Below are 21,830 nucleotides of genomic sequence, written 5' to 3'. Positions count from 1 at the left end.
TCATGCCATTTGTGGTTATTTGATTTTAAAAATATATTATATTCCTCATATAGTGTTGTCCTCTATTTAAATAAACTGTAAAAACATAATCTGACATAATTATATTGAACCAATTTAATAACCATTTTTTCATGACCATAGTATTTTTTTCATTAACATTTGATTTATTTGTTGATTATTTATTGGAATTTTAATTTGTATTTATTCATTTTCTTAAAGTCAGGAAATAAATATAATTATCACGAAACGATCTAGTGTTTATTAAATATGTTTAAAACAAGTATTAAAGATTACACTTGCACGATTGATAATGTATTTAATAGAATAAAATTACTCAATTTCAATAAATTATTTTGTGCTTATAATAAATTTTTTGTATCGTTCCAACTTTGGTATATGTGTTTTTATTCGGCTTTATATTGATTAAATATTGCCACCAAAAAAACGTGCGTTGTCATAGGACGTCTTTACCGCCACACCGATAGGGAGCGCTATAAAAAAAAAGGTAGAACTCCGCAGGTTGTCTTGACAGTTGCTGCCAACCGCCATCAAACCAACAATAGAAGAAGAATGTTGTCTTGACGTTGCGCCACAAGTCGCGCAGTTGTTTGGATCGTAACGTAGCGAGTAGACTAGTAAGTACTCGTATGACATTGTGAACATTTGCATATTTTTCTTTGTCAAAGGTAGTAGTAGTGATCGTATCAGTAACAGCTGATAACCGACATTGCAACCAGAAATACAAGCTGACTATCTTAACCACAAGAAGGAGTGATTCGTCGACGCATACTACCTGTAAAGTAAGTTTGTTTCAGTTTTTCGTGATAGCACCTAATAATTGAGTTTTTATTGTGTGTATATATACATACTTTTAAACGTATACGCATATAGCGTGGCTATTTTGCTGTTGCTGGTGTTTTTACATTGATCGTGTTTGGTAATCGGAGCCTGTTAACGTCACACATTTCGTGTAACTGATAATGTGTCGTACATGTGCGTTACCTATTGAGCATGTATTTACTTACTGCAATCTGCATCTACGGAGAAATCGTCGCATGTGAAATCAGTGCAGTTAGATGGCACCAAACTCTACATTCATCCTTTCTTCAAAGTGAACTAACCTGTCTGCGGTGAAACGTCAATTGACGTCTGCTGGCACCAAGTCAACGATTCACAACAATGAGAGGTAATCATGGCATTTTATTTCGCAACAATCTATTAACTAATTTCTATTAAACTCATCAAACTCTTTGTGGTCTTCCAGGTAGACCAAGCAAAAACAGAAAATGGGATCCTAAAAATAAGTCAAGACAGAAAGGCCAAACTGGTAGTAGAGGTCTAGTGTCTGAAAGTGATAAAAAGACTGATGACATCTCCATGATGGGTTCTCAGCCTTGCACCCCCAAGAGACGAAGGGGACGGCCAAGAAAAACACAACAGGTCTTCCACACGTCGACACCTTTACACGCCAGTTTATCCACGGATCCACCGCCCAACATTTGCTCTGGAGCAGAGGATGGGATGGACCAGGTATGTCATACTGTATTTTCATTAGATATGGAACTTATGGCTCTCTTGAGGAAGAAACCATTACTTTCAAAGAACCGTTAAAAAAAACAGTTTTGTTATTATAGTTATTTTTTTAACTGTTTTTTTTAATCACAGAAACAATCACTGGTAGCAGTTATAGGTCGATCTGATCATTCAAATTTACACAAATATTACACTTTCAGTGGGAATTGTTCTAAAATACTGTCCATGTTTTTCATTGTAAATATTCCATAAGGTGGTGCCGCATCCCTGTGCTTTGACAGTGACATCACCATTTAAAATTTTTACTTTATTAGTGACATCATTATTTTGAGTTGTTGTTTTTTAAACTTTGTAGCACACTAACATTTTAACAATACTGAAAAAATACACATAAGTAAAGATAAACATATAAAAAGAATAACTAAAAATAAAATAACATTTTGACTGCAAAATTGTACTACCCTACTTAGTGTTTGTACGCTTAAGCTACCGTCAAGAAAGTGAACTCAGATTTAAAGAAAATAATTTACGAAAGTATGTTTATACATTTATCTTTTTAATACCAAAAAAAAAATCTAAATAGTGATATATCTGTCTGTAGGCTCGAAATAGAAGCGCTAAAAAAAAGATAGCTGACAGGGAGAAGACGCGGTCGAAGTGGGGGCATAAATAAGACTGCCCAAAAAACAGCAAATCCTGAAAAGACGGTCAGAAAGTGGCTTAAAGTCTATAAAACATAATCTATGCATAATGTTGACCCTGGAACCACCATTGCATGTTATGTAGACCACAAGAAAGTGGTTAAAATGTAGAAAAAAATCATACTATATGATCCCTTTTAAAAGAGCCATGCAAAAGACTTGATTTGTTTGTGAACGTAGCGTCTTATATTAATGCCTTAAATTTGACAGCCCTAAAAAAATTATCTGTTACTATATCAACTTCAGACTTGTATTGAGGTTGTCAGCCATGTTTTTTGTACTTGCGAGAAGAACACGTTAAAGTGGTACTTTGTAAGATCCTATTAAAGCTTCTTATCAAACTGTTGAACAATGCAAACAAATAAAGATAGAGAAATAGAGCAATGACCACAAGCACCTCATCACTTAGCACTTTTCTGGCACTTTAAACTGTCCAATGTCTCCGTATGTCCCTGTGTTGCCATTTTAATGTACCTGTTTTTAGTACTGCTTGGTAATTAATTCTGTGTTTTTAGGTTATTATCCTTTAAGCCTTATGTAGCAATAATGTAACACGATGCCACAAAGACTAAGTTAACGGAACTATGTTTATCCTGACCCTGATCACTGTGGGAGCCCAGCAGTCAGAAGTCTGAGAAAGACGTTGGCAAAAAATAACAATTTTTATTTTTATTTTGTCTGTTAAACACAATCCTTATATTAGACAAGCACACATGTTTTTTCTTCTTTTTTTAAATGTATTTTAACTCGTAAATAGACGCTAGCAAAAATCAGCTAACAATGAAGCTAATGGGATTCGCTTTATTTTGCCTATTACTGGGTTGCATATGACGTCTGGCACGTCATGTCCGGCTCATTTAATATGCGTGGTGGTCAAGCCAGCATCTGTTCTCAATGGGTACTAGGCTAAATTTAGCCTTTCTCGAAGAAAAATTACCTATGATTGCGTTGTTTTCGGCTGTACGAACCGTTCAAATCGCAAAATGGATCAACGCGTCTTCAGAGTTCCTCGAGAGGTTATCAAGAAGGGTCGAAGAGTGCAAGATTTTACGAATTGACAATGAGAAAAGAAGCACGCACTCCAGTCCAAGGCAGCAGAGTCAAAGAGTGCACAGGTTTGCAGTGATTACTCTGTTAAAAGTTTGTTTTATATCGTTTTAATGCCTAGTGTTTCCCATTTAAGTATTATCTTGATATTATTTGTACTTCTTAAAACACATTTTTGCTACGAGTGTTTCGTAAAGCACCAACTTGACGAGTCTTTTGGTTGATTGATTGATTGAAACTTTTATTAGTAGATTGCACAGTACAGTACATATTCTGTATAATTGACCACTAAATGGTAACACCCGCATAAGTTTTTCAACTTGTTTAAGTCGGGGTCCACGTTAATCAATTCATGGTAATAAAATAACTCAAATGTGAGTAAAACTTAAAATAGTTAAGCTTTTACCAAAGGAAGCAATCATAAATGAAGCTTTCAGCACATACACAATGTTTACATCTATAGTTATATTTTGATAAAACGGGAAAAACGCTTACTTGTAATGGCGAGTGCAGCAAACACTGAGGAACTCTTTTTCTATCGTAACACATCGGCGTGCTTCGGTATTAGTCGTAAAAGGTAACTATGGCAAGAGATAAGCAAGCTTCTACGTCAACACAAAACACGTTTGAGTTTGTAATGCACAACACTGTAATACGACACAAATATGTACTGACTGAAAAACATGAACCATCATATTACGGTGTTTGTTTGTACACAGCTAGCCAGACGGCGTATGTACTGTAGTTGTACTAACACGCATGGCGTGCTGCGTGTATCATGTGCGATATATTAAAGTGACTCACATGATGGACAGTCGTTCGTCTGGTCCAGCTGACCGGGGACGTTTCCTGTTGATTTTGAGGAAGCAATCCATTTATGTTGAAATGGCTTGGTTCCAAGTTCCATATTTATAGCGTCAAAATTGCTTTCATCCCCCTTTTCCGGCTTCAGTCTGCTCCAATGTCTCCCTCTTCTTTCGTGCTCGCTTCCATAAGCAGCAGTATATCTAACCTCAAAAGTATAAGGTTGTAAATCCTAATGTGTCCAAAAATAGTCATTTTTGTTGTCTGTTACCAAGTCTCCCATGATTAGAAAACGCACGTGTTTGATTTCGGAAGTAGGAACAAACAGTTGTTACCAGAAGTCAGACGTCCGCTGCTATGGAAACAGAAATCAATGCGTGGAATAAATCAGTCCCGTAAATGATTAAAATGATCAAATACGATAAATATTGAACATATTGCATATTATGAACGTGTCTGTTACTACATTATATATAGACTTGCAGTGTGTATATAAAACATTGCTGGAGGGTTTTAAAGTTGTTTTAGAGGGCTTTGAAGATGACTCCCATTAGCCGCCTCTTTCAAGCGTTATCTTTAAAATTAGTTTAAAAAGACTTGTGTTCTTGTCTCTCATAATGGTTTTGAACGATAGGCAAAATTCCAAAGAAAGTGCAGTTCTTCTTTAACATTGCTGCTTATTAAGCTCCTTCCAAGACAAATTATAGTGATAAACAAGGACAGCCAAGCAGTACTGCAAAAAGTGGTTATGCAACATATTTAGTGCAAAGCCAAAGCGATAGTAAGAAAATTATTCCGCATTTTTTGTATTTAGCAGCTGTTTGCGCATGTTTTAAAGGATACATTGTGGTCAAAAACAGAGGCAATTGGTGGTTATTCCATCACTGTATGTCATTTTGGTTTGCATGCGTTTGCTGACTGTTACACTAACTGCCACTAACTCCAATTTAAAACGGCAATAAGAGACGGAGCACAGGAATTTTGAAAATATATTTCCTCAACATTCAGAGGTGAGGACAACAACAAAGTTAAATGCACTGAAACCGGCATAGCAAGCTGCAAGGAGGAATCTTCTCACAGAATGCTCACTTTAGAGTGGCATGGATTTTTGGCCATCACAAGAAGCCATTGCAGAAGGATATTCCTTTTCTTTTTTTCTTCATTGTATAGGGCTAAAAAGACAATTAAATAGTCTTAACCTTTTATTTTTCTCCTGCCCAATGCAGATTTTAGCGGGACAATCACCTTGCTGCATGTCAAGGTCTTGCAGCAGGAAGAGAACTGTTGAGACTGCTTATCCAAGACAACTTAGAAAAAGACTAACCACAGACACACAAACCAATTGTCCTCGAGCAAAACGGAAGTGTTCCAGAAAAGAGAAAAAAGATACAGTTAATTTACAAATGGATGACATTGCTACTCAGTCGCCTAAACCCTCAAGACCAAGATTTGAGCTAAACCAAGGTAATACAGACGTAATATTTAGGCATTCACGTGAACTCCTTTTTATGTCAACATTATCTTTTGTGGTATCCTTTCTTCGCCCTCCCAACAAGATGAGTCTTGGCTGTCGTCAGATCTGTCCGTGGAGCTGAGCGACCACAAAGAGCAGCTACCGCATCTTTCCTTCCAGGAGGATGAGACTGGCGATGAAGAGGAGCTGCCAAGCTTTTTGATGCAGATGCAAAAAAGTAAGTCAGATTTTTGTCATCTGTTTGCAAAGACTATCGGTGGACTTCATAGTAACTAAGGATGTGTAGATTGATTGATTGATTGAAACTTGTATTAGTAGATTGCACAGTTCAGTACATATTCTGTACAATTGACCACTAAATGGTAACACCCAAATAAGTTTTTCAACTCCGCGTAAATCAATTCATGGTAAGATCGATTGGCCACTGATCAGTATTGGCCTATTTTCTTGAAAAAGCATGTGATCGCCATTGCCGATTAATGCCTTTCAATGCCGATTGCAAATGCAGATCCCCTCTGGCTAATATTGTATTTATTTTTAGTTCCTCGGCCTACAAGCTATCAGCTAATTGTGTATCTCCAGGTACAGTGTGGAGTCACTCCCCTAAATTAATAATAATCCCCTCCATTACGGCAAACAAATTTTCTTAGTATCCTAAGTATCATCAAGTATTAGGACAAGGCTAGAACATGTGACGCACTGAGAAAAAGCAGGAGCAGACATGCTAATAGCTAAGATAACAATCCATAAATTGGTGGTGTCAATACTAAGCGTAGTATCAGTATATGATCAATACTGGAGTGGTTAGATCGCTTTTTTTTTTATGAAAATCATTTGTAATTGTTTTTGTTATTGTTTACAAATTAAAAAAAAAAAAAAAAAGTACCTGGACAAAACTATTTCAATGTGTAATAGATAGTAGTTTTTGATTTTGTTTAGTTATTGTGCGCTATTGACTTTGTTTTGCTCAAACTATCATAATAATAAGAGAATAAAGAACTACTTTACATATTGTGTTGATTTTGTTAAACCGTCAAAAGAACTCACTATAAATTAATATAAAAATTGTGATCGGTATTTGTATCGACCGAGCTCACTCATGGATGATCGTAATCGGCAGTATAAAACCCTGATCGGAACATCACGGATAATAACCGAATTTCGACAATTTTTTTTTGTCTTTCAGAGTCGGCGTCGATCACAGAGGGAGTATTCGTGTGGTGCAAATATAGACATTTTCCTACATGGCCTGCTGTGGTGAGTTCATCAATTGCTTGTTGTATTTTCTTGTCATTCCAGTAAATGTATTGTACCACTACAGCAGAGGTGCACTACATTTTGTTGATTCAGTCTCCGGTAGTTTGGGATCTGTAAGCATTCACACTCACATCCAGGTTTCAGAATGTTTACTTGTCCCATCATTTTGTAACACTGCATTCATGCAACTTGTTTAACTTTTTGGATTACTTAGATTTGCTGTGGTTATTTATTGTTTATAGAAGGCGACAGTTGGAAATAACAGGCAGGACTACTATTGGTAATTGCCTTTAATTGAATGGCTTTGTTAGTTTGCTTATTTTTTAGGGCACAAGGGTGTGGTTAGTGATGGGTAAATGACGCTGCATTTAGCATGTTGCACGCTCCCTGGTTCTATAGACCAGTCTCTCCAGGAATTTGCGATGTCGCGATTGCAAATTCAACCAATTCCCACAAAATATGGGCGGCCTTGCATCTTTGTCCAATGACCACAATTTCCCCCACGTTTTGGCTAATAGGCGTCAATTTCGGAAATCTAATTTGTCTCTGAGTAGCGCACATCATCTCTCTCATCAAAGCGTATGTTTGTGCATGGAACAACAACGTGCAACAATATATCAACTCTTCATTGCTCAAACGGCACAATTGCGCCCTCTCGCACTACTTTCTTTTCCTGTGTACGGCGCTAATCCTTCTGGTTAATGTTGTATTGTGTCAATATGATATTTTACATATTTTCTTGACAACATGTCTAAATGTCCTCCCTGTGACTGCGTGGGTTCCCTCCGGGTACTCCAGCTTCCTCCCACCTCCAAAGACATGCACCTGGGGATAGGTTGATTGGCAACACTAAATTGGCCCTAGTGTGTGAATGTGAGTGTGAATGTTGTCTATCTATCTGTATTGGCTCTGCGGTGAGGTGGCGACTTGTCCAGGGTGTACCCCGCCTTCCGCCCGATTGTAGCTGAGATAGGCTCCAGCGACCCCGAAGGGAATAAGCAGTAGAAAATGGATGGATGTCTAAAAAGGAGTAGGAAGATGCAAGGCCTGTCTAATTTTCCCCCTGTTTCTCTTTGTAGCAATTACTAACACATACCTCCTGTTCTGAATTTGTACTCCATTTACATCATTGTGTTCTAAATATATGATATAAAAATCAGTTCTTCTCATAAGTAGTTAAATCATTTATGATTCGCTTGATGAGATGGATAATATTTCATTTTCAACAAATTCATGACCTTTATCATAATTCTTCTTCTTTGTACATTGTAAACACTTGTAATATATTGGTATATTGGAACAGATTTTCATTTGGAATGCCTACCTGGCAAAGAGGCAGCAGTTAAATGACAGATGTTAAAATGAGATGATAATCTCTTGTCTCTCATTTACCAACAGAAATAGTGGTGTTTCTTTCAGTAGTTATAATTAATTATTACTATAATTAGTTATAATTAAACAGGGACAATGAGTATGTGCTTTTACTGCCACAGTGTCTACTTTTAGGTCTGTGCGGCATAAAACAAGTAAAACATCAATATATTGTTTTCCGTTTTTTGTTGAAATGTTGTGCTTTTTTTAGTTTAGGTTAGAAACACCTAAAACATTGATAACAAATTCATAAAATCTTAACAATTTAGTATTGTTGACAAGGGGGCTGCAAAAATCCCAAAAATGCCAGCAAAATGGAATTGACGATGCATTGATGTGTTGGCGTTTCATAATGGCGTCATCGGATTAAAAAAGTCACTACATTTAAACTTTTAAATAAAATAATACTTAGCGAATATAATTGTTGTTGTTTTTTAATTAATAATTGTGCAGAAAGAAATATGAAACATGCAACACTATTCACTGAGCCAAATAGTAAACAGGAAAAGAACATTTACCACATTTGGCGCTATGAGTTTAAAATAACCTCACACTTTGGATTTTTTTTTTTTTTCGTAATTCAAATTAGATCAATGATGGCGACAAAATGTCAAAGAAGTCACACCACTCTACCGACTTCTTTCAGTATGAACTGTCACTGCTGGTCACTTTATTATCTGTTTTTTCTGACACTGAGAAACTCAATGCATTGTTTGACTCCACCTGTGAGACAGCCTTGAACTCAGTGGCTCATTTTTAAAAATCAAAAAGGCCAAAACTAAATCAGAACCCTGGTTTAATGAGAGAACCCGTGCGATCAGACGTGAGTGCCGCAAAGCTGAACGCAGGTGGAAGAAGGACAAGCTTCAGGTGTCACTACAGATTTTAAAGGACTGTTGGCATCAATATCAGAGCACAGTAAAAGAGGCAAAAAGAGAACATTTGGCAAACATTATTGCCTCAAATAGTCTTGACCCTCGTGTTTTATTCAAAACCATTGACTCTGTTCTTAATGCCCCTCAGCCTACATGTTTGGAACCCTCCTCTGAATTGTGTAATACCTTTTTAGAGTATTTTATTGATAAGATTGCCACAACAAGGGCTCTCATTTCTGTTCCGACCTCTAACCCTTCTGTCCCGTTTAACTACTCTGCTGTTTTTAATCAGTTTGAGCAAGTGACTCCGCGGCAGTTACAAGAATTGACTAATCATATGAAGCCCTCAGGTTCCCCCCATGATGCTGTCCCTCCTACATTTTTTTAAAGAAGTGTTTTCTTGCATAGGGCAGCCTGTTCTTAACATTTTAAATAGCAGTCTGTTTTCTGGTGAGGTTCCTACCAGTTTTAAACACGCCGTGGTTCAACCGCTTTTACAGAAACCTGGTCTGGACAGTTCAGTTTTAGCCCATTTTAGACCCATTTCTAAGCTGCCTTTCCTCTCAAAGGTCTTGGAGAATATTGTTTTACCCAGTTAAACACTTTTAGAGGACTGTGATATCTTAGAAGTCTTCCAGTCTGGGTTTAAACCCCTCCATAGTACCGAGTCAGCATTATTAAGGGTTTTTAATGACATTCTTCGAGCAACAGATTTAGGTGATCATGTGATTTTAGTTTTACTCGACCTAACAGCAGCATTTGATACGGTGGACCATAGTATTTTAATTAGCCGCCTACAGCATCAAGTGGGCGTCTGTGGTACTGCTTTGAGTTGGCTGAAGTCATATTTAACTAACAAGACCTTCTCTGTAAATGTTGCTGGTTCTGAATCCTCTGTTGCACCCTTGACATGTGGGGTCCCACAGGGCTCAGTTTTAGGACCACTGCTCTTTTCTATTTATTTACTTCCCCTAGGCTCAATCCTAAGAAAGCATGATATTTGTTTTCATTGTTATGCCGATGATACACATTGATTTTCCGTTAAAGAGAAATCATGCCTCTTCAATGCAGCCACTACTTGCTTGTCTTAATGATATCAAGGCCTGGATGACCCTAAATTTCTTAAACTTCAATGAAAAGAAGACAGAAGTAATAGTGTTTGGACCTAGTGGTACCTGTGAGCTACCCCGTGTTGACTTTGGCCCCTTGGCTTTGCACGTTAAGCCCATGGTCACCAACCTGGGCTTTCGTATTGACAGTGATTTTAAATTGGACCGTCAGATTGGCACAGTGGTGAAAGCCAGCTTTTTTTATTTACGTCAGCTGGCCAAGGTTAAAAACCTTCTTTCTCGGCAACAGTTTGAGACAGTAATCCATGCCTTTATCACATCTCGGCTGGATTACTGTAACTCTTTGTATTTTGGAATAAGTCAGTCCTCCCTCTCACGTCTGCAGCTGGTTCAAAATGCAGCTGCCTGACTTTTAACTAACACAAGAAAAAGAGAGCACATTACTCCTGTTTTAGCCTCCCTCCACTGGCTGCCCGTGTCTTTTAGAGTCCATTTTAAAATTATCTTACTCGTTTTTAAATCCTTACGTGATCTTGCCCCACCTTACCTCTATGCCCCCACCCGGTCCCTCGTTTTAGCTGATCAGCTGCTCCTGGAGGTACCCAAATCAAAGCGCAAGCTCAGAGGGGACAGAGTCTTCTCTGTTGCGGGTCCCAAACTCTGGAACGATCTCCCTCTCCATGTGAGACAGGCCCCTTCTTTGGCTACTTTTAAGACCCTTCTTAAAACCCATTTTTATTCACTGGCTTTTGACCCAGCATGAGACTTTAAACTGTTTTTAACTTTTTTAACTGTTTTTAACTTTTTTAACTGTTTTTAACTTTTTAACTGCTTTTTATCTCACAAATTGATTTTAGGGTAATTTGTATTTGCTTTTTCAATGTGTATTTTACTTCTGTTTTAAATGTTATTTTTTAGTCTATCTTTTGCCTGTATTTCTTTGTGGTGTACAGCCCTTTGTTCTTCAACTGTGGTTGTTTTCAAAGGGCTTTATAAATAAAGTTGGTATGGTATGGTCACTCGTGAGCCAAAAAAAGCGCTTCCTGATAAACAGTTTGGCACTTCACGGACTAAATGACATTTATCGGTTATGTGTTTTATTTCCTAAAATGACACACACATTGAGGGATGCCATATCTCTCCCTGTGTTTCATAATCCATCGATACTTGAGTATTGTTTGACCCATCACAGTAAGTGTGTTTATATTGTTAAGAAGTCATAGGGGATGACTGGGTTATTTTAAAGTAGACCCTGTCCACACAGGATTGTTTTAGGTCGTGACAGTTAAGTATTGTATTGTAGGCCTGGGCCGATATTTGATAAGTCAATTAATCAAAAATAAATGAAAATTAAGTTGGTAAGTTTGCCAATGTCAATAAATTGCCACATGCATGCTTCAAGAGCATTCACGCTTTTCATCGGTTTCAGCAGCTGGTTGCATTTGTGCCATAGCGAAATTAAAAGAAGGGGATGAATCATCTTGTCCTTAAGTGTCTTTGACTCTATGTGCAGAGAGGCGGGTAAGCTGGCCGACTATCATCACAGAGTGCAACAATTTAGACTGTGACCAGCACATGTCTTAGCAAACATGGACAATATGATCACAAAACCAAATGCCACTGCACCAGTGTGGGAATATTTCAATTTAAACCTTTGGGAACAAGATGAAGCACACTGAGGAGCCAGTTTGCCGTATGTGCTTGAATCCGACAAACCTTCCCGCCAGTAGCGTGTCCAGACTTTTTTTTTCCAGGGGTGGCACGAGGGGGGAACCTAGTTTTGCAGGGGTGGCACCCATTAAACAGTCAGTCCTAGGGGCAGCTGTAGCTACTACAGTAGCTTAACACTACCAAGTATAGCATGAATCTTCTTGTAAGACAATTGCTGACATTAAATGATATATACCAAAGCATTGAGATATGTATTTTGCCAACATGGTAGTATTGTGATACAACCGGTTGTGTAATGTTTTTCTGTCACTCTGGAAAAATTGCTTTTTGGCTTAAAGTGGAAGATGAGACTATAATGTAACTTGGACAATAATGTACATAACAGGAGAGATTAAGTATTTTTTTTATTGAAAGGTAGATGCGTAGACCATCAGATTGCTGATGACTTAAGCAACATGTAAAATATATTTATCAGTCTGTCATACTGCTCAGACACGGCTTGGATTAAGTTTTCCCTCAAATTTTAGTATCATGCGCTGTTATTCTTTGATTCTATTGCCATTTAAAAATATCCATCCATCCATCCATCCATTTTCTACCGCTTATTCCCTTTGGGGTCGCAAGGGGCGCTGGAGCCTATCTCAGCTACAATCGGGCGGAAGGCGGTGTACACCCTGGACAAGTCGCCACCTCATCACAGGGCATTTAAAAATATATATTTTTATTCTCTATCTATCCAGATTTTAAACAGACCGCAACTCTCAAAAGCCCTGTTTTCATTGGAGCTTAGGCGTTTTATGTTGAATTGCCTCGCTGAATCTGAACCAAGGTCATGTGGTACAGCGGGTCTGCGAACCTTGCTTCACATGTCATAATTTCCGGCTCCTTCTCTACATGAAGCAAGCCTCGTTACATTCTTCGCAGAAATGCCCTCTTCATTACTCTACACACGCCTCAAAGTCTCCACACCTCTCGTAACATCACAAGATTAATAGCTAAGCATGCTACACACATACACCATGCAGGACGACTCAAGAAGCTAACCACTAAAGCTTCAATGTAAAGTAGGGGTGATTAATCCAGATGTCGATACTATTGATACCTAGTATGTTATCAGTGTATACACGGTACTAAAGTAATCAGATCGATTTTCTTATTATTATTATTATTATTAATATTATTCCATCTATCCATCCATCCATTTTCTACCACTTCGCGGGGGGTGCTAGAGCCTATCTCAGCTGCATTCGGGCAGAAGGCGGGGTACACCCTGGACAAGTCGCCACCTTATTATTATTATTTGTACACAATCACAGTTTTTGTTGTTTTTGTCATTGTTTACCAACTCGGGTAATAAGTTATTGTGCACTAACCAATTTTTTTTTTTTTTTTTAAATACCATGTACAGTTCAGTTCAGTTTCAGTTTATTTCCAACATGCATACGATACAATGTAATGCATCACAGACTTTCAGTTGTTTCATTACAGCACGTTCGAAAAGGAGGAGGAAGAAGCTGACCTCATTTAATCCTACCCCTTTTCATACTTTAGCAATTTTATCCCATCTCTTTGCTTTCTGTAACAGAACAGTGAATAAATATTAAATAAATAAATAATATACCATAGTAAGTAAACAAATATTACACATATTTATTGTACATAAATAATCTTTATCTCAAAAAGAAAAAGAAAAAAAAAGGTTTCAAGATGTTCATCATAATTCTTGTTCTGTGTACTTTGTGAACATTTGTAGTTTGAACAGTCTCTTAAACTGAATCATATTGGTGCTTTGTTTGATTTATTTGGTTAATTAATTCCATAATTTAATTCCACATATTGATATACTAAAGGTTGTAAGTGTTGTACGAGCATACAAATGTTTTAAATTAGATTTTCCTCTAAGGTTATATTTCTCCTCTTTTGTTGAGAAGAATTGTTGTACATTCTTGGGTAGAAGGTTACAGTTTGCTTTGTACATAATTTTAGCAGTTTGCAAATGCACCAAATTGTTGAATTTCAGTATTTTTGATTCAATAAATAGAGGGTTTGTATTTTCTCTATATGCAGCATTATGTATTATTCTAATTGATCTTTTTTGTAACACCGTTAGTGAATGAAGCGCACATTGGTGGTTGTTTCCCCATGTTTCTGCACAATAACTCCGATATGGTAACACTAGCGAGCAGTAAAGAATATAAAGTGATTTTTGGTCTAGAACATTTTTTGCTTTATTCGTTATTGACGTGTTTTTTGCTACTTTATGTTGTATATTTTTTACATGAGATTTCAAGTTCATTTTCCATCCATCCATCCATTTTCTACCGCTTGTCCCTTTTGGGGTCGCGGGGATACTGGAGCCTATCTCAGCTGCATTCGGTCGGTTGGCGGGGTACACGCTGGACAAGTCGCCACCTCATCACAGGGCCAACACAGATAGACAGACAACGTTCACACTCACATTCACGCACAAGGGCCAATTTAGTGTTGCCAATCAACCTATCCCCAGGTGCATGTCTTTGGAGGTGGGAGGAAGCTGGAGTACCCGGAGGGAACCCACGCAGTCAGTTTATCATATTATTACACCCAAAATTATGTTTTTTTTTACCCTTTCTATATCTACTCCGTCTATTTGTAATTGTGTTTTACTTTCCATTCTACTGTTACCAAATAGCATTATTTTAGTTTTACTGAGATTCAAGTAGTCTGTTTTTGTCAAACCATCTATTTAATTTGTTTATTTCTTCTGTTATTTGTATTAGCTTTTGTGTGTTCTCTCCCGAACAAAACACAATTGTATCATCTTCAAATAATGCTAACTTTAAGTCTTTTGTAACTTTACAAATGTTGTTTATATAGAGATTGAACAATTTTGGTCCCAGTATTGATCCCTGAGGTACGCCACAAAATGTTTTCAGCTCTGTAGAAGTGTTCGCCTATCTTCACGTATTGCTTCCTGTTGGTCAAGTAGCTTCTAACCCAGTTCAAGACCAACCCTATGATTACATACATTTTAATTTGTTTATTAAGATGCTATGATTTATTGTGTCAAATGCTTTTGTTGAATCCATATACACTGCAGCAGCACATTTTTTGCTATCTATTGCATTGGTTATCCATCCATCCATCCATTTTCTACCGCTTATTCCCTTTGGGGTCGCGGGGGGCGCTGGAGCCTATCTCAGCTACAATCGGGCGGAAGGCGGGGTACACCCTGGACAAGTCGCCACCTCATCGCAGGGCCAACACAGATAGACAGACAACATTCACACTCACATCCACACACTAGGGCCAATTTAGTGTTGCCAATCAACTTATCCCCAGGTGCATGTCTTTGGAGGTGGGAGGAAGCCGGAGTACCCGGAGGGAACCCACGCAGTCACGGGGAGGACATGCAAACTCCACACAGAAAGATCCCGAGCCCGGGATTGAACCCAAGACTACTCAGGACCTTCGTATTGTGAGGCAGATGCACTAACCCCTCTGCCACCGTGAAGCCCTGCATTGGTTATCTCTTCCGTTATTTCGATAAATGCCATTGATGTTGAGATGTTTGCTCTGTATCCGTATTGGTTGTCTGTGAGTGTTTCGTTTTTATTTATGAATTTGTCTAATCTGTTGTTAAAGTTTTTCAATAATTTTAGAAAAGTAGAGAAACAGGTCTGTAGTTTGTAAACTAGTATTTTGTCACCAGTCTTATAAATCGGTACGACTTTTGCTGTTTTCATTTTATCTGGGAATTTGCCTGTTTCAAATGATAGGTTGCTGATATATGTTAAAGGTTCTGAAATCTCTTCAATAACCTTTTTTATCATTTACTGTCAATTTCGTTGCAATCAGTTGAGGTCTTGAATTTACCTTTTTTCACAATATTGATTATTTCCTCTTTTGTCACTCCTTCTAGGAACATAGAGTTGGGGTTTCTATCTATGGTGTCATTCAAGTCCTCAACTGACTCGGAATCTGGAATATTTTCCTCCAGATTTGGTCCAATGTTCATTCAGAAAGTACTTATGGAAGCTTTCAACTACCTCATTCATTTTGTCATTTTTTTACATTTCCATCTAAGAAGTATTTAGGATAGTCCTTTTTTAGTACCATTTTTAATAATACTATTTAGGATGCCCCATGTTGCTCTCATATTGGTTTTGTTCTGGTTCAATAATTGACTGTAATATTATTTTCTACATGTTCGTATTATGCCAGTTAGCTTGTTCTTATACGTTTTGTACTTGTTTTCTGCTTCTGTAGATCTTTGTTATAAATGTTCTATATAATGGAGTCTTCTTTTTGCAAGCATTTGTCAGTCCTTTTGTCATCAATGGTTGATTATTTTTCTTTTGCTTCTTACTAAGTTGTTTCAATGGACAGTGTTTGTCATAAAGCATCTCGAAGGTATTAAAAAAAAAAATACCATATGCATCATCTACATTAGTGAAGATCATCTTGTTCGGTAATCCCTTGGAGCGTTGTAATTTTGTAGTCGAATGTCAATGTTTGTTTTCCGTCAGACTCCTTTATCATTGTTGTTGTAGTTGCTGGGAGTTCTGATATTCGTCCAGATCTTTTATGTCATTGACAACTACGACTCTTGCTTGTGGATCTCCATTCAGCTTTATGTAGATTTTGCAGTTGGCACTCCAAGTTCCCTGAATTTTCCCTTGTTTCCTCAATTTATGTGCTTTCTTGGCGATTTCAGCATTGCGTTTAGTGAGGTGCTCATTCATGTACACATTTGTGCCTTTCAGCTTTTTTCCTTGTGTCAGCAATGCCATTTTGGATTTCCTGTTGGCGAGCTTAACGATGGTGACTGGCGTGGTATTGTTGCCTTTTCTATTCAGTGGAATGCACGCATCAATGGTGTTAATATCGACATAAATTCCTTTTGATTGCAGGAAGTTGACCACTTGTTGCTCCGTTGAAGCAGCGTCCATGATATCTGGTTCTCTTCTGTTGTCAACTACTCTTGCATAGGCTCGAGGATTGATGCGTAGCCCTGCAATGATGATGTCATTCTGTCGCGTAAACTGATCCATTTCCTCTTTGATGTTTTCCACAGCAGTGATATTCCCCAGATTGGTGACATCTTGAGTCTGGCATTGGGCTGTTGTCCATTGTCCTAATGGGTGTTATTTTGTTGCATGCAGGCTGTAGCATTCATTACCAACGATGTATTAGAAAATCTAATTCACAACATTACTAGCACATTCAATATATCTATGATAGATTGTTGTTTTTTATAGAAAGCTTATCCTATTGTCAAAGTATCGAATCGGCACTCGAAATTGGATTGGATTTGAGGCCAAAATATTGGATCAGGATCGGAGACCGAAAATGTTGATCAGGACATCTTCATTAGGAAGGTCTCATAATATGTGGATGTTTTTTTAATTTTCATTGTATTTAAGAGCAAAAACGTTTTATATTAGAGCTAACTAAAAGTTAACAGTCTTGTTCCTGCTTTTCTTTAAAAATCACCCATAATCAGCTGAAATACCAACAGAATGTGTGCATGCGACACCTACATGTTATTTGACTCGAAGGCTGACTAGAAGTACTAAGCAGAATACTCTAAAAGTAAATAAAAGAGCAAATACCTGACTGACGGTTTCTTTTCTTCATTTTTATTTTGCAGGTGAAACGAGTGAACCGCAAGACGAAAAAAGCCAGCATACTCTACGTAGATGAGGTGGCCATTCAAAAAAATAAAGGGTAGGGTTTTGACCTTCTTCCTCACTCTAATGCCCAATGTTCATTCCCTGCATTGTTTTTGACATTGCTATGTGTGTGTGGATGTGTGTGTTAAGGTTAGTTGTAAGCCTGAAATCTCTGAAGTCTTTTGACTGTGAAGGAGCTGTTGAGAATGAGGTAAAAATATAAATGTTCATAAATAAAACACATTCATGATTTATTTTTCTGCATCTACACTGTTGCCAATCATTTATTTTTCTGACTTTGTCCTAGTCTAAAGACAAAGACAAGTTTGAGTGGTCCTTGGAGCTAATAACGGACTACAAAATACGCATCGGTAATTATTTTACAAAAACTCAACGCTTTTTGTTTTATTATTGTAGCTTTATCAGTGTCATTCTGTCTTTGCAGGTTGTGGTTCGTTTTCTGGCTCTTTCCTGGAGTACTTTGCACATGACATGAGTAAGTTATGAGAATGCAACAAAGTAAACCTTATTCTCGTTAGATACACTTGCATTATGGGAGCTGTATCACACAGGTTGACTTTCACAAAGATTTGATACAACCTTTCAGATCTACTTGTGGCAATGGGGGCTTTGTCAATGAGACGTTGTCATATACTTTTCGGAATTGTTGATGCATATACAGTCGTGGTCAAAAGTTTACATACACTTGTGAAGGACATAATGTCATGGCTGTCTTGAGTTTCCAATCATTTCTACAACCCTTATTTTTTTTGTGATAGAGTGACTGGAGCACATACTTGTTTGTCACAAAAAACATTCATGAAGTTTGGTTATTTTATTAATTTATTATGGATCTACTGAAAATCTGACCAAATCTGCTGGGTCATAAGTTTACATTATCAATTTTGGTGATGTAGAAAAGTTACAATCAAATCAAATTAGCTTCATGGCATGGCCTCTTAACTTCATGTGAGTGATTATGATTCACGACACTTGTTCACTTCTCTTTAAATAGGGCTCATGTGATGCAGTCATTAGACTCGGTTACAAACGCGACAATGGGAAAGTCAAAGGAACTCAGCACAGATCTGAAAAAACTAATCATTGACTTGAACAAGTCAGGAAAGTCACTTGGAGCCATTTCAAAGCAGCTTAAGGTCCCAAGAGCAACTGTGCAGACAATTGTTCGTAAGTAAAAGTGCATGGCACAGTTTTGTCACTGCCACAATCCGGAAGAAAACGCAAGCTATCACCTGCTGCTGAGAGAAAATTGGTCAGGATGATCAAGAGTCAACCGAGACACTCCAAAAAGCAGGTCTGCAATGAATGGAAGCTGCTGGAACACAGGTGTCAGTGTCCACAGTCAAGCGTGTTTTGCATCGCCATGGACTGGGAGGCTACCATGCAAGAAGGAAGCCCTTGCTCCAGAAGCGACACCTTAAGGCTTGTCTAAAGTTTGCTGCTGATCACATGGACAAAGATAAGACCTTCTGGAGGAAAGTTCTGTGGTCAGATGAAACAAAAATTTAGCTGTTTGACCACAATACCCAGCAATATGTTTGGAGGAGTAAAGATGAGGCCTTTAATACCAGGAACACCAACTCTACCGTCAAGCATGGTGGTGGTATATTATGCTCTGGGCCTGTTTTGCTGCCAATGGAACTGGTGCTTTACAGAGAGTAAATGGGACAATGAAAAAGGAGGATTACCGGTACCTCCAAATTCTTCAGGACAACCTAAAATCATTGTAGAAAGTATTGGAGACTCAAGACAGCCATGACATTATGTTCTTTACTAGTGTAAAGAGGTGCCATGCCACGATCAGTTGCATATAGGGGAAACCCTTGACTCTCATTAGATTATGTATTTAATGTGTGGTCAGGTGTAAGTATTCCTTCAGCTATTATCCTTACGAGTCTTATCCTCGTCCAGGCTACCCGGTGAGGAGGAAGTACCCGCAATCCCAATCCATCGACAGCGATCCGACAACAGACAACCTATGGGGGTATCAGATTGAGGATGACGTGATTAGTGATAAGGAAGAGGAAGATGAAGAGGAGGTTAGCAAGTGTGCCAAGAGGCTGTTGCCCGACCGCTCCCATGCCGCACATAACCGCACCAATGAGAAGCTTGTGCACTTCATCGTCAAACAGCGCATGGTGGAAGAACGCCTGCTGGTATGATTGATTTGGGAATTGGGACTGATGTAATGGTTCTTCGCAAACAAACCATATCTCACCAAATTTAGTGTGTACCTTTCATATTTCAGCAAGGATTTGTATTAGTTTTATCTTCTCAAGAGACTATAAAATAGAAATTCTGCTAGGATATACTTTAGAGAAGCCAGTGTACAGCTTGTACGTAGTATGTTATGAAATCGCCAGGATTAGCAACATAGCTCCAAAAGTTTTAGATGGGTTTTGATTAAACTTTCAGGAAATGTCAGAAATTAAATAAGGAACAAGTGATTAGATTTTTTGGGACGATCCGGATCATTTCTACTACATTACGTTATGTTATGAGGTCCAAGATCTGTGTTATGCTAGTGGTCCTATCCTCTTGCAGCCTGTTTGGAAGCGACAGACAAAGAAAACAAACACAAGGACTTGGCAATTCTGTTTATCAACTTACTGTAGCTCCAAATGTTTTTAGCGGATTTTGATGACATTTTCAGGAATTGTCTAAAATGGGATATGGAGCAAGTGATTATATTTTGGAAGTGATTTGCAAAGATCACTGTCTGGATTCAGGATTTTTTTTAAGGATTCTTTACTATTGGTAGATAGGGCCTGTCTGATGTCTGCACTCTACAAGTGCTTTTCTAGTTGTTTAACAGGGACAATGTGTTAAATACAGTAATCTTAACAAAAAAGAAGAGATGCTTCACACCAGCTCTGGCGAAGCCATCAATTACGATCAACCAGTCGATCTTCAGGACTTTACTGGTCGATTCCAAAAATATTAGGAAAAGTAAATGTATTATTATGACAGCAGTGCCATCCCCACCCTGAAAGTGAACAAAAGACCTTTTAACTCCTGAACATGCCTGCAGACCTCGACGCACAACACACCGACTCCTGCAAATGCACTGCCTGATGTGCACATACGAAAACTAATTATCAAGCTGTGGCAACGCATCAAACATTTTACTAACTTATGTTGTCAGATATTTAGACAGTAACGACTGTGGGTTAATTAATTTTCATTGGATGATAAACCTATACAAAGTGTATATGCCAGTTTCAGTATTGTCTCTTGAAAATATATAATTGCTGAAATGTGAGGGGTGCACTCATTTTATTGGATATTTAAAGGCTTTATTTCCTGTTGGGTGGAAGTAACCAGTCCCCCGTTCTCCCAGGCTGTGATCCGAGGGCAGGCACAGTCCAGGTGGCTCCGCTATTTTCAGACCTCTACTCGGCGACGTGTGGTGAACATTTATCTGGAGGATGACAAGCAGTTAGACCAGGTCTACTGTTACCTGAACAAGCTCTACGGGGAGGCTGTGGCCATGGTACCTTACCAGAACGAGGTCAAATTCATGGAGCGTGTCCCCTTTGTCCTAGATGTGCTTCTACCTGAAGTAAGTTAATAGATTCATCAACTCTCCGCTTATGCCGCTATATATTATTTTTATTTATTTTATTGCAGGCCATCATATATGCAATCGCTGGCGTGGAAAGTGTCTCCATAAAAAAGGCAGAAGAAAAGTATCTAAAAGGACGCTGTATAAGTGACAGGTAATTGATTTAAAAGGAAATAAATGTGCATACTGTAATACGGAGTATGAATAATTCATGTTCTTCTTTATTTGTAGGGAAAGGCAAGAGTTCGACTTGATGATTGAGCGTCTTATTTCCCACAGTGCTTTCACCATCCCATAAGATGCCGAAGTGGACATTATTGGACGGATGATAGTTTATTACAAAATAAATTATCAAGGACTTGATGCTTTTATTGATGTGAAGTCAACACAGCTCCACTACAGTACATTATAAGTTGTTTAAACCTTGTAAATACATTTTTGTATCACTTCTGCTATCCCTCAATTAAACTCATCCATTGGAGTGCTTACATTGCTTAATAAAAAAAGCAATTTAGACTCATAAAATGTTCTTCAGTTGTAAATTTTATGACCACACTAACATTAGTCTGGATGAATTTACACACATTCTCCATTTTTTAGAAAGTTCTGCCAGAAAAAACAAGGCAGTTATAATTGCAAAGCGGGTACTATCCTAATATTTTCTTCACTTTTCACTTCCTGCAGAACAACACTTTTTTCCATGTTCCATGCTTTCAGAACTTACATTTGCCTATATTGCAAAAAGGAGTTAGGTTAGACAGTGATTTGTTGTGTTTACACATGCAAA

The 21,830-nt window shown here is 38.0% G+C and overlaps 1 protein-coding gene across 2 annotated transcripts; it reads left to right on the top strand.

Moving 5' to 3' along the window:
• The first annotated feature begins 542 nt into the window (after positions 1 to 542).
• LOC133608806 (PWWP domain-containing DNA repair factor 3A) lies at positions 543 to 21,552 on the top strand. 2 transcript variants are annotated; one of them, XM_061964359.2, is made up of 14 exons: positions 543 to 800; positions 1,046 to 1,186; positions 1,265 to 1,530; positions 5,312 to 5,549; positions 5,642 to 5,776; positions 6,746 to 6,816; positions 17,436 to 17,512; positions 17,608 to 17,668; positions 17,765 to 17,828; positions 17,903 to 17,953; positions 19,390 to 19,634; positions 20,819 to 21,040; positions 21,109 to 21,197; positions 21,275 to 21,552. In XM_061964359.2, exons 2-14 carry the CDS (start codon positions 1,180 to 1,182, stop codon positions 21,339 to 21,341), a joined length of 1,593 nt encoding a protein of 530 aa, XP_061820343.2. In that variant the 5' UTR covers positions 543 to 800; positions 1,046 to 1,179; the 3' UTR covers positions 21,342 to 21,552. The 2 variants fall into 2 exon arrangements, with proteins under 2 accessions (XP_061820343.2, XP_061820342.2); XM_061964358.2 differs by having other exon boundaries at positions 1,113 to 1,186; positions 21,275 to 21,551.
• The last annotated feature ends 278 nt before the right edge of the window (positions 21,553 to 21,830 follow it).

Source organism: Nerophis lumbriciformis, linkage group LG06 (genome assembly GCF_033978685.3).
Source record: "Nerophis lumbriciformis linkage group LG06, RoL_Nlum_v2.1, whole genome shotgun sequence".
NCBI classification, from domain to species: Eukaryota; Metazoa; Chordata; class Actinopteri; order Syngnathiformes; family Syngnathidae; genus Nerophis; species Nerophis lumbriciformis.
The sequence above is the reverse complement of the archived record's forward strand: the minus strand, read 5'-3'. Positions and strand labels throughout refer to the sequence as shown.

Coding starts and splice junctions, on each gene's coding strand:
- LOC133608806 (XM_061964359.2), top strand. Junction 21,041..21,108: donor TAGATGTGCTTCTACCTGAA/GTAAGTTAATAG, acceptor ATTTTATTGCAG/GCCATCATATATGCAATCGC. Junction 21,198..21,274: donor GGACGCTGTATAAGTGACAG/GTAATTGATTTA, acceptor CTTTATTTGTAG/GGAAAGGCAAGAGTTCGACT.